Genomic DNA, 13,451 nt, shown 5'->3' with positions numbered 1-13,451 from the left:
ATCACCATACAGAAGATACTGGACCATCGGCGCTGCATAATCACCACGACAAGCCATCAGGCTGTCCAATGCTTGGTCCGAAACATTAGCAGAGAACGTAGCCTGACGCGATAGGATGAGTGATTGCGGGCGTACCGCACGGCGCGGCTTCGAGATACGGATAATTACTGTGAATGGCAGTATGTCATCGCGACACTTTCCTTTCGAAAGCAAAGCGAAAACCCAATCAACGACGCGACCCGGAATACCAGGGTCAGGGACGCGGACGAACATTGCACGTCGTCGAAGTTGACCTCGCGATAGTGGAATCATACATATGTTTGTCGTGCTTACAGATCTCGCACGAGTCCAGCCCTGGGCATGGCCAGGGTCCGTTTCCCGACGCCATTCGTTGGTGGAGGTATGTTCAGGTACTGATTAACAGGGGACAGATGCCACAACGGGTAGAAAGTGGTCCAAGCGAGTAAGGAGGGAGAGGTCTGAGAGGTGTAAAGGCTTGAGGGCGTTTGAGGTTGAGGGCTTTCCAAGGGTTTCTCGTGTCAGGGCCCACCTTGGACTACGTAAATGGCGATAGGTGAACCCTCCTACGGACGGTAGATTCGTGCATATGTAAGCATCATGCAGGGCATGGCGGTTGCACCACCAAATAAACTATCTACTCTTTTCAGATTAATCAACGGCGCTGAGAAACCATCTGCCGGCGAGATCTGCTTTGCTTACAGCGGCGAGCTTATTGGCGCACTTGATTTCATTGAGAGATCCTCCAACGGAATGACACATCTACCGCCGCGGAAGCTCTTGTACATTAAGGCCCTCCTTCCCTCCAGAATTTTCACAAACTCGTGGCAATGATCGTGTATCATGATGTACAGTAATGCGGATCTAAATGGGATCCGATGTTGTCTTGGTATCATGAGAACTCTTTGCAATCCTCGTCGCCATGAGTCACACCCCAACTTCCGTGCGTATGGACAATCTGCGGACCGGCCGCGTCGGACATAAGCAAGCCCACGGGCACTCAGTCCAACGACCACACTTCCTGCTTCCCATCCTTCCCTTGTACCGCCATCTTCAGCATCACCAGGTGAATGAGCGTCGGGATGGGCCCAAACATCATCGGGCCGATTTCCCCAATCGCAACAATGTGTCTCAAACTCGGCCAGGTGAACTCTCCGACCTTGACTGGATCATAGCTGAAATGCGCTGCATTTGCCCCAGCCAGGACTTCTGGCGCATAGTCGTGTCGTCTCAACAGGAAGCTTTGGCTATCAACGTAGTATTTCTGCTTTCGCGCATGGGTGGCCAGCGTCGAGTATTCAGGATAACTGACCTCTAGCACGCGCCACTTTAGACTGCCTTCGGTATGCGGCTCCAGCTCTGTGGTCGTGATGTCTTCCCGAGCGAGAAGAAACGGCCAGTGGAAGTACTGGTACATCGCGTATCCACAGAAGTACAGGAAATGGAGATCGTCCCAAGGTGTTTCGAGTGTGTGGTCCTCGAACGCGGCACGCGGGTTGTCCCGCTCTTCAATTATCGACCCGTCCGAGACGCGCTGCTTCCAGACCTTGCTGGGAGTGAAGATCCATTCCTCGTCAGAAGACCCGCCGAGCCCGCGATAGATGGTCTTCTGTTCTTGCACGAAGGTCGTGGCAGTCGGTGTGACGTGTTGAGGGCGGCCCTTCATGCCGAGTGTGGCACCTGTGAAAGAGAACGTGAACGAAATGCTATTCAGTGACTGATATGCAGGGAGGCCGCCATGGGCGTTGATGACAGACGCGACGAGATCGCTTGAAGACATGGCGAGCTTCGGAAACCGCTTGAATGTGAGTCTGACGGACAGGAACTTGGGCCTGGAAAGAGAGACATCACGGCAGCTACGACATTTATAGTGCGAGTTGAAGCATTGTTGGCGCAGTTGAGATATTCATGGCATGATTAAAGCACGTAGCTGATTCCGTTTCTAGATAGAGCCAGGTATCTGAAGTCCAACATGACTCCGCTTAGTCACATGGTGAGGATCCTCAGCCAAAGCTGTGTCGTCGCTTCATCTCATCGTGGAAATGCTTCTCCTCGAAGTCATAGAAATCTTCTACCTTCCTGGAAACAGACTCGCTTGCATTTGGCAATGCTCTGACTTCCTGCTCCAACTTGCTTGACATTGTCGGCTGATCTGCCTGAACGACCTCTTCTTCTTCTCCAGCAGTCGCAACGTCCTCGACATCATCGTTATCGACCTCGATGCCCTTGTATCGCAGCTCCTGCAGCACCTCGTCAAAGCTAAGATAGTGCAGCTGTGGTGTTGGTATGTGCTCCGGTTGGGATCCTGTTTGAATTGCGATAGCGCGCAACACGTCGCGTTCATAGAAGACTTGAGTCTTCTTAAACACGCGGCGCAATGACGTTCGATCGTGGCTGTGTCCGCGTTTACGGATTCTGACGTTGGGATGGTCGAGGTACAAGTCGATGGAGGAAGGAACTGTGACTAGATGTGGCGAGGAGGTCGATTCGAGGCTGTATCCGTAGCCAGGGGGTAGTCGGACTGAGGACATGGCTCTTGCTTTCAGTACGTAGACTCGGTGACCTCAATGCCGCTGCACGAAAACTGGTGCGGTGAATAGCTAGAATGTAAGATATGGACGAGATTTGTGGAGCGGTAATGGTGATCTTGTGGCGAGTAGAGGTCTTTGTGAGAGATGATGCAGATGGTTGTGAGTGAAAATAGAGATGCTTGTGCAAGAGAAAAGAGGTAGTTGTGCGTGGGACGTGAGGCTGATTGTACTTAGGAACAAGAACCACATCGCTATGGTGATAGCTCTGTTTAACATGCTGCTAGTTTACCAGCACTGAAGAGGCACGTGAGAGTTGTAATGTATGAATGGACCGAAGACTCCAGTCAAATCCATCCATACCACCTTCCTCGGTAAAGAGGCCTCCCGTGAGCTCTCAGGACTTCATTGAACTCCTCGATCATAAGCAACTGCTCTGTTTCCAAGCGGAACGCCTCTGTCAGACTCGTCGGCGGAGCCGGCAGAAGCACATCGATGTGTCCATTGGGATCATTCCAGAACTCTGCACAATATAGTTCCGGCAGTGGTAGTTGATCTGGCTCGCCATGAACTTGTGGTCGTGATGGTGTGGACTGATCGAGCACGATATACTTCTCGTTTCCTCGATCGACTAGCGTTGATTGAGGCCGAATTTGTTCAGGGCCCTGATTCGATGTTGCGTACAGCATTGATGGGTTGGCTGCGCCCAGCTTGACGTCTAGCGCGTGCCGCAGAGCGATTGCTCTGTCACGATCACTTTGCACACTCGACAAGGGAGCAGAAGGCCGGTATGGGATGGATGTGGTCTGAGTCTCGTTCACCGAGCCCAAGGCAGTGGAGAGCTCTTGTCGTAGAGGCGGTTCTGCATGATTTCTGATCACCACCGCTCCAGTTCCACTTCCAGATATCTCTACGTGACGAAGAGACTGCTCCAGCGTCTCTCTCCGTGGACGTCTCGGACTGACCATGACCTCCCTATCGCAATTTGGTGCGGGCAGACACGCCTGTCCCGTTGTGTTGCAGTACGGCAGTCGAACACTCCTGTCAACCCCGTCGTGCGAGTGGAAAGGCCTCCTCGGAGTCTCAGTCGCAGACTTTGATGACTTCCTAACGAATCGCCGACGTTTGGTGTCGATCATGGTCTTTCCATCGAACATCCACAACATCGTGTCGGCTATCGGGGTTGCAATGGCTCCAAGGGGCGCGATTCATGAGTAGCTCTTGATTGTCGTAAATGTACAGGTGTACGTTTTAGACCAAGGCGGACCTGCAATAGTCTTTGTTTGCATCGAGACATCACGGCTGTGAAGTGACGAACACAACGTTTCACTCTGGCTCAAGTGTCTTGACCGTCGTGAAGGCCTACGACTTGGTCGCGGTTTAGCAAGTGGATCGAGTAAGCTGCGTCGCAAGTATGCGCGTCTGTCCGAATACCGCGACTCCGACAAAGAAAAGACCTTTGGGAAACGCTCTGGCTCGGACATGTTTTTGCAAGCATTCGTAGATCGTTGATGGCCATTCGTGATTCCTCAATGGGAGCATCGTTGCGCGCACGGCCGATGTCGCATTCAAGAGTATTCCATCACACAGCACCGCAGCCATACAGAAAAGCCCACTCCCATAGCCGCTCAACCCACTCCTCTTGCCACGGACTACACCAAAGTGGCCTGTCATCGTCAACGGTAGCAACATCGACAAGAGCTTGGCCGTTCTGAACTGCATACTTGTCGACAATCTGCGCCATCATCACCAAGCCTCGCGCCTTAGCTGCTGGGGGCAGTGTAACAACGCCTCGAGCTATGTACAGTGGCCAAAGGCAGTAGAAAGCGAGTGCGATCTCGCTTGCAACATCGGCGGAAGGCAATTGGATCTGCGATCGTGGGGAGGCAGGTGTGAGGATGTTGCTCGGTATGGAGTCCATGATCTCTGTTGCCAAAGTCTGCATGTTCTGAAAGCTTGTTGCGGCCAGCTCGGATGCGTTAGGCAGAATCGTTGTCGGTGACGTTGCTGCGCGATAGATGAGAGCGTTGACCGTGATACGTGCCACACGGTACGAATTCCAAAGTCGCTGCAAGTGTGAATCGGAATAGAGATGCTCGTATGTGGGAGGGACCGACGATTCGTCCGAAGGAATAGACACATATTGGTATGCTTCTGGCAGCTCCAGCACCCATGAGCAGAGCGCTCCATCAAAGTATCTACACTCGCCTATCAGCGCTGGTAGCATGTCAAATGTGCCGCTTTCCAAGATCGCGAGACCACGGTCTCTGGTACTCGTGACGGCTACCGTAAGCCCTCCCAGCAGAGCTTCCGGAGGCGGAGGTCCGGCGTCTTCGAAGCCGTTGGTCGGCAAGTCAATCGCAAAGGTCTCGTCGGCGGCGAGGTGACGTACGGAATTTTTCGAAAGAAAGCCGCGTACCACTGCCCACAGTCTCCTGGCGATCGGGTCATGACTGATGGCAGTCCTACCTCGTTGACGCAACAATTGCCCTGCCCCACTCACATGAGCGGCCCATTGCTGATTTGGGCTGCGGTCTCGCGCCATCATGCTTTCCACCACGACCATCAGCACACAAGCAAGAAGCGTTTCATTTCTTACGCGCTCTTCAGCAGCATTCATGGCGTGCGCTAAAGCTATGACAGCTTCGCTGTAACTAGCGTATGCGGTCTGACGAACGGACTTCGTCTCTCTGCCCACAAGGCCGAACGCGGCAACGGACGCAGCTGTTGTGACCTTTGCAAGCGCCGAGGTTGAGAGACTTCTGGAATAGAGATCAGGCAGAACGCTCAGATGGCCCATGAGGCGACCTCGCGACATGGGATCCAGCAGTTGCGCTGTTATATAGAAGTCCAAAGCGCGAGTCTGAATGGGTATAGGCGGATTTGGCAGGATTGCAACGACCGATTTGGGTGAGGCCTCTGGACTTGAGGCGGAGGATGAGCTACTCGACGGCGAGCTCTCTCTCGACTTGGCAGCAGTCGCAGCAGCCCTTCGCCTGGCGTTGCCATCATGAATGCGTTGTGTACGTCGAATTGTTGCATTTGTCTGGTCTTGGAAAGGCGAAGTGGCTGGGCTGGCCGGGTCAGGATAGCCCAAACATTCTCGTCGTTCATTCGTACATCGCTGGCAGGTCGGACGTGCCTCGTCACACTGTCATACTTAGCTTTGCAGATCTACAGCGTGAGACGAGGAGGCTCCTGGGATCACCTTGACTCGTCGTTGTCGACACGTACGGCATGCAGTGGAAGCTTTGCCCGTGAAGGTCATCTCTCGATTTCCTTCGACCCAAAGCTTACTCTCGACTCTCCGCCGCTGCCATGAGCATCCTGCTGCCTTGATTGTACATCAAAGTCTCCTCACGCCTGCCAAAGTATACTGCACGGGAAGGGCAATCACGCTCACTTAAGTCCAATGGGAAGTCGTGACGACACCGTCATTGCCTTAGGAAATCAAATCCGGTTGATGACCGATGTTTCCCCGTTTCGCGCCGTTCCATTCATTCTAGAAGGAAGGCGCGACAAAAAGCCAGGTGATCGGACAGTCACAGGTGCATTAATGCTCGAGTCGATAGCTATATTCAAGATAGTCACGACAGCCCTTCGCTTGTCCTCTACGATGTCAACAAATCCCTCACGCTCATGCCCTTCCCTCTGCTGTTCCTTTCCGCACTCTCCAACCTCCTGTCATTACTACTCATCATCATAAGTGCCGCCGTGGCAGTTGCTTCTGCGCCGCCTTCGCTGACTGCTGGACTGCCGTTCTTGTGCTGCCTTTCTAGGCTCATCATCGCTTGTGGTAGAGGTAGGATATTTGGAGACGGTGCAAGCACGCCCAAACTCGTATGCGTCGACACCCGAGACAATTCCGGCGAGAATTGGATCGCACCGAAGGCGGGCGATAGTAGCGTTGGGGTTGGTGTGCTTGACTGAGGACCAGGCCGCGGAGACGCGCTGAATGTGGGGATGCTGGGGAGAATGGGTCGATGCGTTGGCTGCGCCAGCCGTGGCAATAAGTTTGGTGACGGATTCGATGAGCTGTCAGTTGTCGCGATCGACGGTTTGCGATACTGCCAGTCTATGCTGTTGCTCTTGGTTGACCAATCCACCGATGGCCGCTCGGGCTCAGGCTCAGGCTCAGGGGACTCTTCTTCGTCGAGGCTGGCGTCCGAGGTATCGTCGGGCTGATCTTGTTCCTTCTCCTGCTTCATTTGCGTGATACAGCCTTCGAGATATCGGAGATACTCTATGCCAGCTTGCAGGATCGCCAGCTTGTGCATTTCGACACCTTCGCAAGCAGGTATCATGTCCTTCAGGACGCCAAACTCTTCGTTCATCTTGCTGCGTCTTCTCCTTTCTATGATAGAGTGCGCAGTCTTTCGTGCTATCTTTCGTCCTGCGGCGCTGGTTGCAGATGGCTGCTTGCGCTTTGTGCCGGCCGCTTGGGCGGGCTTCGCGGGAGTCACTGTAGATAAGGCCGGCTCAGATGATGAAGACGAAGTTGAGCCAGTCTTCGGCTTCATCTGGATGATTTTTCTGGCTCTGCTAGGTGGGGGAGGCAGATCAAACTGCATTGCATCTTCGCGCTTGTGTGAGCCAGAGAGCGTGCGTTTCCTGGGTGGACTCGACATCTTTGGATTGTGCCCAGGCGATACGGGCGGCGACATCCTTGCAGCGCCTCTCTGGTCCATCGCTGCTGGTGGCAGGACGAATGATTGTCCCACGTCAGTATAATCCTGTGCGATCAGATCAGTTGAAGCCGCCGGCGTTGGCGGCGCTTTAGGGCGAGGCATCTTTGGTACAGCCTGAGATGACAGTGAACAGAAACAGTGAGAAAACGATGCCAGCAGGAAGTGCTGCTGTTGAAGACATCTTCAGATATGAGGGTCAACAGTGAGTTGCAGGAAGAGCACGTGTCTAGCGAGAGATGAGGGACGAAAATGGCCCGTGAACTCGCCCGCGCCAGTCGAGTGTCGTGTGCTTCTTACCAGAGTCATGATAGGCTGAACGCGGCATGTTCGTTGACTTCGCCAAAAGATGAGACAAGCAAGCTTGTGTTATGCAGCAAAAGAGAGCACGATGTGAGGTGCTCAAATGCGATTGGCTACTTCTGTCGAGAGCTTTCGTGAAACCGGATGACACACGCTGGAGCCCTTCCAAACGACTGATGCTCGACTTAACTTCTCGACGACTCCGAGCTGGCTGCTACACCTGCAGACTTGAAGCGACTGTGCAACGCTCATGATACGCCTGCCCCAAGTGCTATGTGAATTGCAAGGTAGGTGTTTCGATCCCCAAGCAGACTTGTGTTCTGTCCGGGTCCCCGAACCCCGTTACCCCAGACAGACTCAGCGATATCGTTATTGGGCCATTCCTGCTTGCTCAATGCTCTCACATCTGGGACACGTCTGGTGTCGGAGTCTACCTGTGTACTTGAATTAGCGTGTGACTTCACCGATCGAAGCTATAACGACTGGTAGCACAGCAGCATAAAGCGACCACCTTCAATTCAGACCCATAGCATCACACGGCGTGCTTCATAGGAGCTCGACAGTCGCGGTCTTCAAAGAATCTAGCACCTGTAAAAATGTCGAAGACCACCACTACCCTCCCGCCCCTTCACACAGTCCTCACACCCACCCTCTCCATCGCCTACCACGACACGAACCCAGATGCCACCTCCGACACAACCTCCGCACCACCCATAATCCTCCTTCATGGCTTTCCCTATACCGCACACCAATACGCCCGTACTACCGCCCACCTCCTCAACGCCGATCCCTCACTGCGCATTATTATTCCCTACCTCCGCGGCTACCACCCCACACGCTACCTCCGTCCCACCACCCTCCGCTCCGGCCAGCAAGCCGTCCTCGCCCATGACCTCCTCCAATTCATGGATGCTCTTTCCCTCGAGAACGCCATCCTGGCAGGCTATGACTGGGGCGGACGCGCCGCATGTATCGTCGCCGCACTTCAACCCGAGCGGGTTGCTGGGCTGGTGAGTTGTGGCGGGTACGCGATTCAGGATGTCGCAAAGGATGCGGTCGCTGTGCCGAGCAGTGTTTCGGGGGCGAGCGGGAGTGTGGAGGCGTTGAGGAAGTTGTGGTACCAGTTCTACTTCAACACGCCGCAAGGGGAGACTGGGCTACGGGAGAATCGGGGCGCGATTTGTAGGTTCTTGTGGGAGACGTGGAGTCCGGATTGGCGGTTCACTGAGGATGAGTGGGCTGAGTCGCTGGAGGTGTTCGAGGGTGCTGGGGAGGACTTTGTGCGGACGGTGATACATAGCTATCGGGTCAGGTATGACAATGTGCCTGGAGATGACGATCCAACGGTGCAGGAGTGGGAGAGGAAGTGTGCAGAGCGGCCAAAGGTCAAGGTGCCCACGGTGAATTTCATGGGCAAAAGCGATGGGGTGCGGGCGTTTGAGGCAGAGGACAAGGGGAGGGATATGTTCACGGGGTGGTATGAAAGGGTTGATCTGGATGCCGTGGGTCACTGTCCGCCGGCTGAGGCGCCGAAGGAATTTGCGGATGGCATACTGAAGTTGCTGGATGTAATGCTGGGAAGGGATGGGTGAAAAGGTGGTGCCCTTCGAGTTTTACCATCACGCAGATAGTGCGCTCAAGCCTTCTGCTCGCTCTTCAAGAACTTCCTCAGCCCAGCATCGCCCTTCAAGAAAGCCGCCATCCCCTTCATAGCCTTCTGCCTCTCCTTCTCAAACGGCATCACCTCCCCAACTTTCCCATCATTGCCCACCGTGAACTCATCAGGCACCTCATCCCCGCCCAACGCGCCCATCATCGCCTCGATGAACGTGTCCAGCGGAATGCCGATCTGTCCACCGTTGACCAAGTCCGGCTGATGCTTCTCATCGTGCAGCTCAGTCTGTACTGCTGGCGGGAAGATCTCGATAATCTTGGGGACGTTGGCATTCTTGCCATCCTCTTTGGACCCGTTGAGCTGCTCGCGAAGGTTGAGAATGAAGGTATGCAGGGCGGACTTGCTGGCGTTGTAGTTGAGTGTGCGTAGGAGGCCAGGAACGAGGCCGAGCGTGGCGGAGATGTAGATGAGGTTTGTTGGGGTCTTGGACTTAAGGAGGAATGGCATGAATGCAGCCGTGAGATGCACGTAGGAGGTGTAGTTTGTGGTCATTTCTGTGTCGAGTGTCTGTAGGTCGTCCGAGCTCAGTCCATTGGAGTTGGTGAAGTCGAAGGGACGTTGAATTCCGGAGTTGAGAATCACACAGTCAAGGTCTGGGTTCCTTTCGATGATCTTGGTTGCGAACGAAGGAATCTCGCGGAGCTCTGTCGCGTCGAAGTGCTCGCTTTGAATGCTCCAACTGTCGTCGGTTCCGCCATGCTCCTTCCAGAACTCCTCGAGCTTATCGACGCGGCGACCGACAACAATGACATGCGTGCCCTGCTTGACAAGGGCGGATGCGATGCCCCAGCCGATGCCGGATGTAGCGCCCACGATGAGAACCTTCTTGTAGATGGGAGCCATTTCCTAACCTGAGATGTTAATACACAACTTTTAGCCACAGGTGGTGCGCGGTTTGTAGGAACGAGTCTTGTTGGATCCGGCAGAGAGACCGATGCAAATTGTGAAAGCGGTTCAGGAGGAGGGGAGATGTGAACATTTATATTCAAAAGTCGCGGGTTGACCTCTCTCAATGTCATTTATCAGCATTCATGCATCTTGCGGTGATACCAACTTTATCAGCATGCCTCGACGTACAGTAATCTATGATCACGCTCGTCGACACTGCAATTGAGAGTCAACCTAACGGCGACGACGAGGGAGGTAAGGTAAAGCGGGAGATAAGGTAGCTCAGCTCAGGAGATAGGTGGTAGGCTCTGAGCTGCTGGGCAAGGGTCTCCACTAGATCCCTACATACTAGAGCCTAAGATGACGACGACCTGTTTGCACTGTGACATATTTGATTCTGGCTCGGAAAGCTAACTTGTATCAGCACACAAGGCATCTGAACCCTCTCATGCTCACAAGGATGACTAGTGTTCGATGAACATTGCCTCCAGAATGAACACACCCGCCATGCTCTGGTCACGGCTGGTCATGCATTGACGAAACGTCCTTGTCTACAGACGGCTAGCCTTCGTCGCCATTGAACATTTCACACATACGCTCGTCCAAAAAGGGTTCTGCCGCTCTTGTTTCACCCTCATCCTTGGACAACGTCGTCCGAACCTCACAGCAGAATCACTGCGTTCCTTGATTATCATCACTGTTCCGCCGCGATTCAGCTTGGAGCCTACCTCGAACCGACGGCTAGCTGATCTTGAAGTCAACATCTGACCAAGCTCCGCTCTCCTTCTAGACGAGCTTCATTGGCCCTCGCTCGACACCCAGAAAACGCTCGATCTAGCAGCCAGGTCCGTCCATCGCATCGAGCTCATCCGCGGTCTCCTGCTGGAGAATGCCCAGGGTATTCCTGCATTCATGAGGCGACACTTCCAAGCACGCCTTCCCAAGGTCTCAGTACGAGCTTGCCCCTCAAGCTCTTATCAGGCTTGCTCTTCGTGTATGTGCCAGCGACCCACGACTCTACCTTCAACGGCAAATCGTACGTCTGCTCCTGTCCCGAGAAGTTAAGGACCACGATCCATTTCTGTTCCGGCTTCGTCGCACTTGTCCGGACGTATGCAAAGATGTTCTCATCATTTGGCGCGAGCTCTTCAAAATCACCGTATACAAAAGCCTCCTTGTTTTCCTTCCGAGCATGCAAGCCACGCTGCCAGAACTGCCAGACGCTTAACTCGTCCTCGGACTCTTGCTTCATCTGTGCTTCGGCGTTGATGGTGGTGTAGTCATCCATGATCCTCATCCAGGGCTTGGCGCCTTTCTCCGCGAAACCTGCATTGGGAGATGCGTCCCACTGCATTGGTGTTCGGCTGTGGTCACGAGCCTTCATGTGCACGATCTTCCTGCCATGAGCCAGCTTCTCCGGATCGTTGGCGTAGATCTTCTCGCACTTTTGCCAGTAGTTGACGGTTTCGATGTCTTTGTACTCAGTCATAGGCCAGTCTTTGGGCGCGTTGCGGATGCCAATTTCTTCACCTTGGTACACGAACAGCGTCCCTCCGAGCGTGGTCTGCATCAGTGCTAGTAGCTTCGCGCCTTTGTCACGCCACTGATCTGAGTCGTCGGTGTAGCGGGAAACAGAACGCGGGTTGTCGTGGTTTTCGATGAACACCGAATTCCATCCATCTCGCTCGATCATCACTCTCTGCCACTTGGAAATAATGCTCTTCATCTCCTTCACGTCCCACGGCTTCAGCGCCATCCGAACGTTTGGCTTATCGATGTCGACGAGGTCAAAGATGAAGATCATGCGCAGCTCTTCCGCTTTCGCTCCCACTGTGCGCAGGATTTCGTTCTCGTCCGACACGCCAGGCATCTCGCCGACTGTGATCGTGTCATGCTTCGAAAGCACTTCTCTGTACATTTCCTGTAGATAGTCGTGTAGCTTTGGACCGTTGGTGAAGAACTTCACGCCAGGTTGGTACTTGTGTGTTGCTGGATCGAGCACGATTGGCGCGTCAGGAAAGGTCGTGACCTTGGAAATCATATTGATGACGTCCATGCGGAAACCGCCAGCGCCTCTGTTCATCCAGAAGTTCATAACATCCCAGACTGCTGCCCTCACTTCAGGGTTCTCCCAGTTGAGGTCTGGCTGCTCTGGAGTGAAAACTGCAAGGTAGTACTCCTTGGTAACAGGATCGTAGTTCCAGGCAGAATTGGCATCTCCTAGAATTTGAGCCCAATTATTGGGTGGCTCGGGCGTGCCATCGGGAGAGATTGACTTGGGTGGCTTCCAGATGTACCAGTCGCGTTTTGGATTGTCTTTCGAGGAGCAGGATTCAAGGAACCAAGCGTGCATATTCGACGTGTGGTTGACAACGAGATCCATCATGACTTTCATGTTCCGCTTCTTGGCCTCTGAGATCAGCTCATCGACGTCCTCCAGGGTTCCGTACGCGGGATCGATATCCTTGTAGTCGGCAATGTCGTAGCCCATGTCTGCTTGTGGCGACTTGAAGATGGGACTGCTCCACACCACGTCGACGCCGAGCTCCTTTAGGTAGTCGAGCCGCGAAGTGATGCCTTTCACATCGCCCCAACCATCACCATTACTGTCCTGAAAGCTGGCTGGGTAAATTTGGTAGACAACGCTCTCTTTCCACCATTGTGGCGTTGAGAACGAGTTTTTGGTTCCGTTGACGGCCATAGTATGCGATGTCTATCAGCGAAAGCTCCGGACAAGCTCGGATCTACTTTTGAGCGGCCTGGGTCGTGGCTTCGACGAAGCTGGATTGATGATCAACGCCCGCTCCAATCGAGCTCGGTTATGCTTCTGAACGACCTTGAGTACGGCTTCGTCAATGCTTGCGTCAAGCTCACCGTTAGCTGGCTTGTCTGAAGGGACAGAGATCTAGAATGCGATGCTGTCGGATTGCACTCTCGTAGCATAGACCTGTATATATAGCCCAGGAGTGCTTCATCAATGTGGTACATTCATATCAGAGTGTATTCCGCTATCAGAAATGTACTGACGTTACAGACATTGACGGATGCCAATCCTGCGAAAGATTCTCCGGTATCCGTTCAAGGCGGGCTTACCTATTTGGGGAGGACAGCCGTCACTGGCATTGGGCAGTGGGCACTCAATTCGACTCAGACTACAATTTCGTTCGATCGTCTGAGTGTCGAATATCACTTCGCTCTCTGTAGCCAGAGGTTCGGCAGCATTGTAAACGCAAAGAGCTCCTCGGCCCCTGATTGCGGGCGGGCGCGAAGCTCAGATAGGCGCACATGCGACCAACCGCTTGATAGTCACACGCTGGCCTTGGACCACGTCATGACACGCGCCGATTTTACACG

At 53.8% G+C, this 13,451-nt stretch overlaps 8 protein-coding genes across 8 annotated transcripts; 1 reads left to right on the top strand and 7 right to left on the bottom strand.

Moving 5' to 3' along the window:
* Positions 1-1,018: 1,018 nt before the first annotated feature.
* Positions 1,019-1,798, bottom strand: AB675_4399 (uncharacterized protein; the record flags this gene model as incomplete). The annotated part of the gene is made up of 1 exon (XM_018144534.1): positions 1,019-1,798. The coding sequence occupies one exon, from the start codon at positions 1,796-1,798 to the stop codon at positions 1,019-1,021; it is 780 nt and encodes a 259-aa protein (XP_017996507.1).
* A 223-nt stretch (positions 1,799-2,021) lies between these two features.
* AB675_4398 (uncharacterized protein) lies at positions 2,022-2,549 on the bottom strand (the record flags this gene model as incomplete). The annotated part of the gene is made up of 1 exon (XM_018144533.1): positions 2,022-2,549. The coding sequence occupies one exon, from the start codon at positions 2,547-2,549 to the stop codon at positions 2,022-2,024; it is 528 nt and encodes a 175-aa protein (XP_017996526.1).
* A 344-nt stretch (positions 2,550-2,893) lies between these two features.
* On the bottom strand, positions 2,894-3,712 carry AB675_4397 (uncharacterized protein; the record flags this gene model as incomplete). Its single annotated transcript, XM_018144532.1, has 1 exon — positions 2,894-3,712. The coding sequence occupies one exon, from the start codon at positions 3,710-3,712 to the stop codon at positions 2,894-2,896; it is 819 nt and encodes a 272-aa protein (XP_017996528.1).
* Positions 3,713-4,128: 416 nt separating this feature from the next.
* AB675_4396 (uncharacterized protein) lies at positions 4,129-5,364 on the bottom strand (the record flags this gene model as incomplete). Its single annotated transcript, XM_018144531.1, has 1 exon — positions 4,129-5,364. The coding sequence occupies one exon, from the start codon at positions 5,362-5,364 to the stop codon at positions 4,129-4,131; it is 1,236 nt and encodes a 411-aa protein (XP_017996492.1).
* A 793-nt stretch (positions 5,365-6,157) lies between these two features.
* AB675_4395 (uncharacterized protein) lies at positions 6,158-7,336 on the bottom strand (the record flags this gene model as incomplete). The annotated part of the gene is made up of 1 exon (XM_018144530.1): positions 6,158-7,336. One exon carries the CDS (start codon positions 7,334-7,336, stop codon positions 6,158-6,160), a length of 1,179 nt encoding a protein of 392 aa, XP_017996504.1.
* A 794-nt stretch (positions 7,337-8,130) lies between these two features.
* On the top strand, positions 8,131-9,126 carry AB675_4394 (uncharacterized protein; the record flags this gene model as incomplete). The annotated part of the gene is made up of 1 exon (XM_018144529.1): positions 8,131-9,126. One exon carries the CDS (start codon positions 8,131-8,133, stop codon positions 9,124-9,126), a length of 996 nt encoding a protein of 331 aa, XP_017996459.1.
* Positions 9,127-9,170: 44 nt separating this feature from the next.
* AB675_4393 (putative oxido DltE) lies at positions 9,171-10,052 on the bottom strand (the record flags this gene model as incomplete). Its single annotated transcript, XM_018144528.1, has 1 exon — positions 9,171-10,052. One exon carries the CDS (start codon positions 10,050-10,052, stop codon positions 9,171-9,173), a length of 882 nt encoding a protein of 293 aa, XP_017996462.1.
* Positions 10,053-11,007: 955 nt separating this feature from the next.
* Positions 11,008-12,798, bottom strand: AB675_4392 (Alpha-glucosidase; the record flags this gene model as incomplete). Its single annotated transcript, XM_018144527.1, has 1 exon — positions 11,008-12,798. The coding sequence occupies one exon, from the start codon at positions 12,796-12,798 to the stop codon at positions 11,008-11,010; it is 1,791 nt and encodes a 596-aa protein (XP_017996537.1).
* Between the last annotated feature and the right edge of the window lie 653 nt (positions 12,799-13,451).

Source organism: Cyphellophora attinorum (genome assembly GCF_001299255.1).
Source record: "Cyphellophora attinorum strain CBS 131958 chromosome Unknown Contig30, whole genome shotgun sequence".
NCBI lineage: Eukaryota > Fungi > Ascomycota > Eurotiomycetes > Chaetothyriales > Cyphellophoraceae > Cyphellophora > Cyphellophora attinorum.
This window is presented reverse-complemented; position numbering and strand designations above follow the sequence as displayed.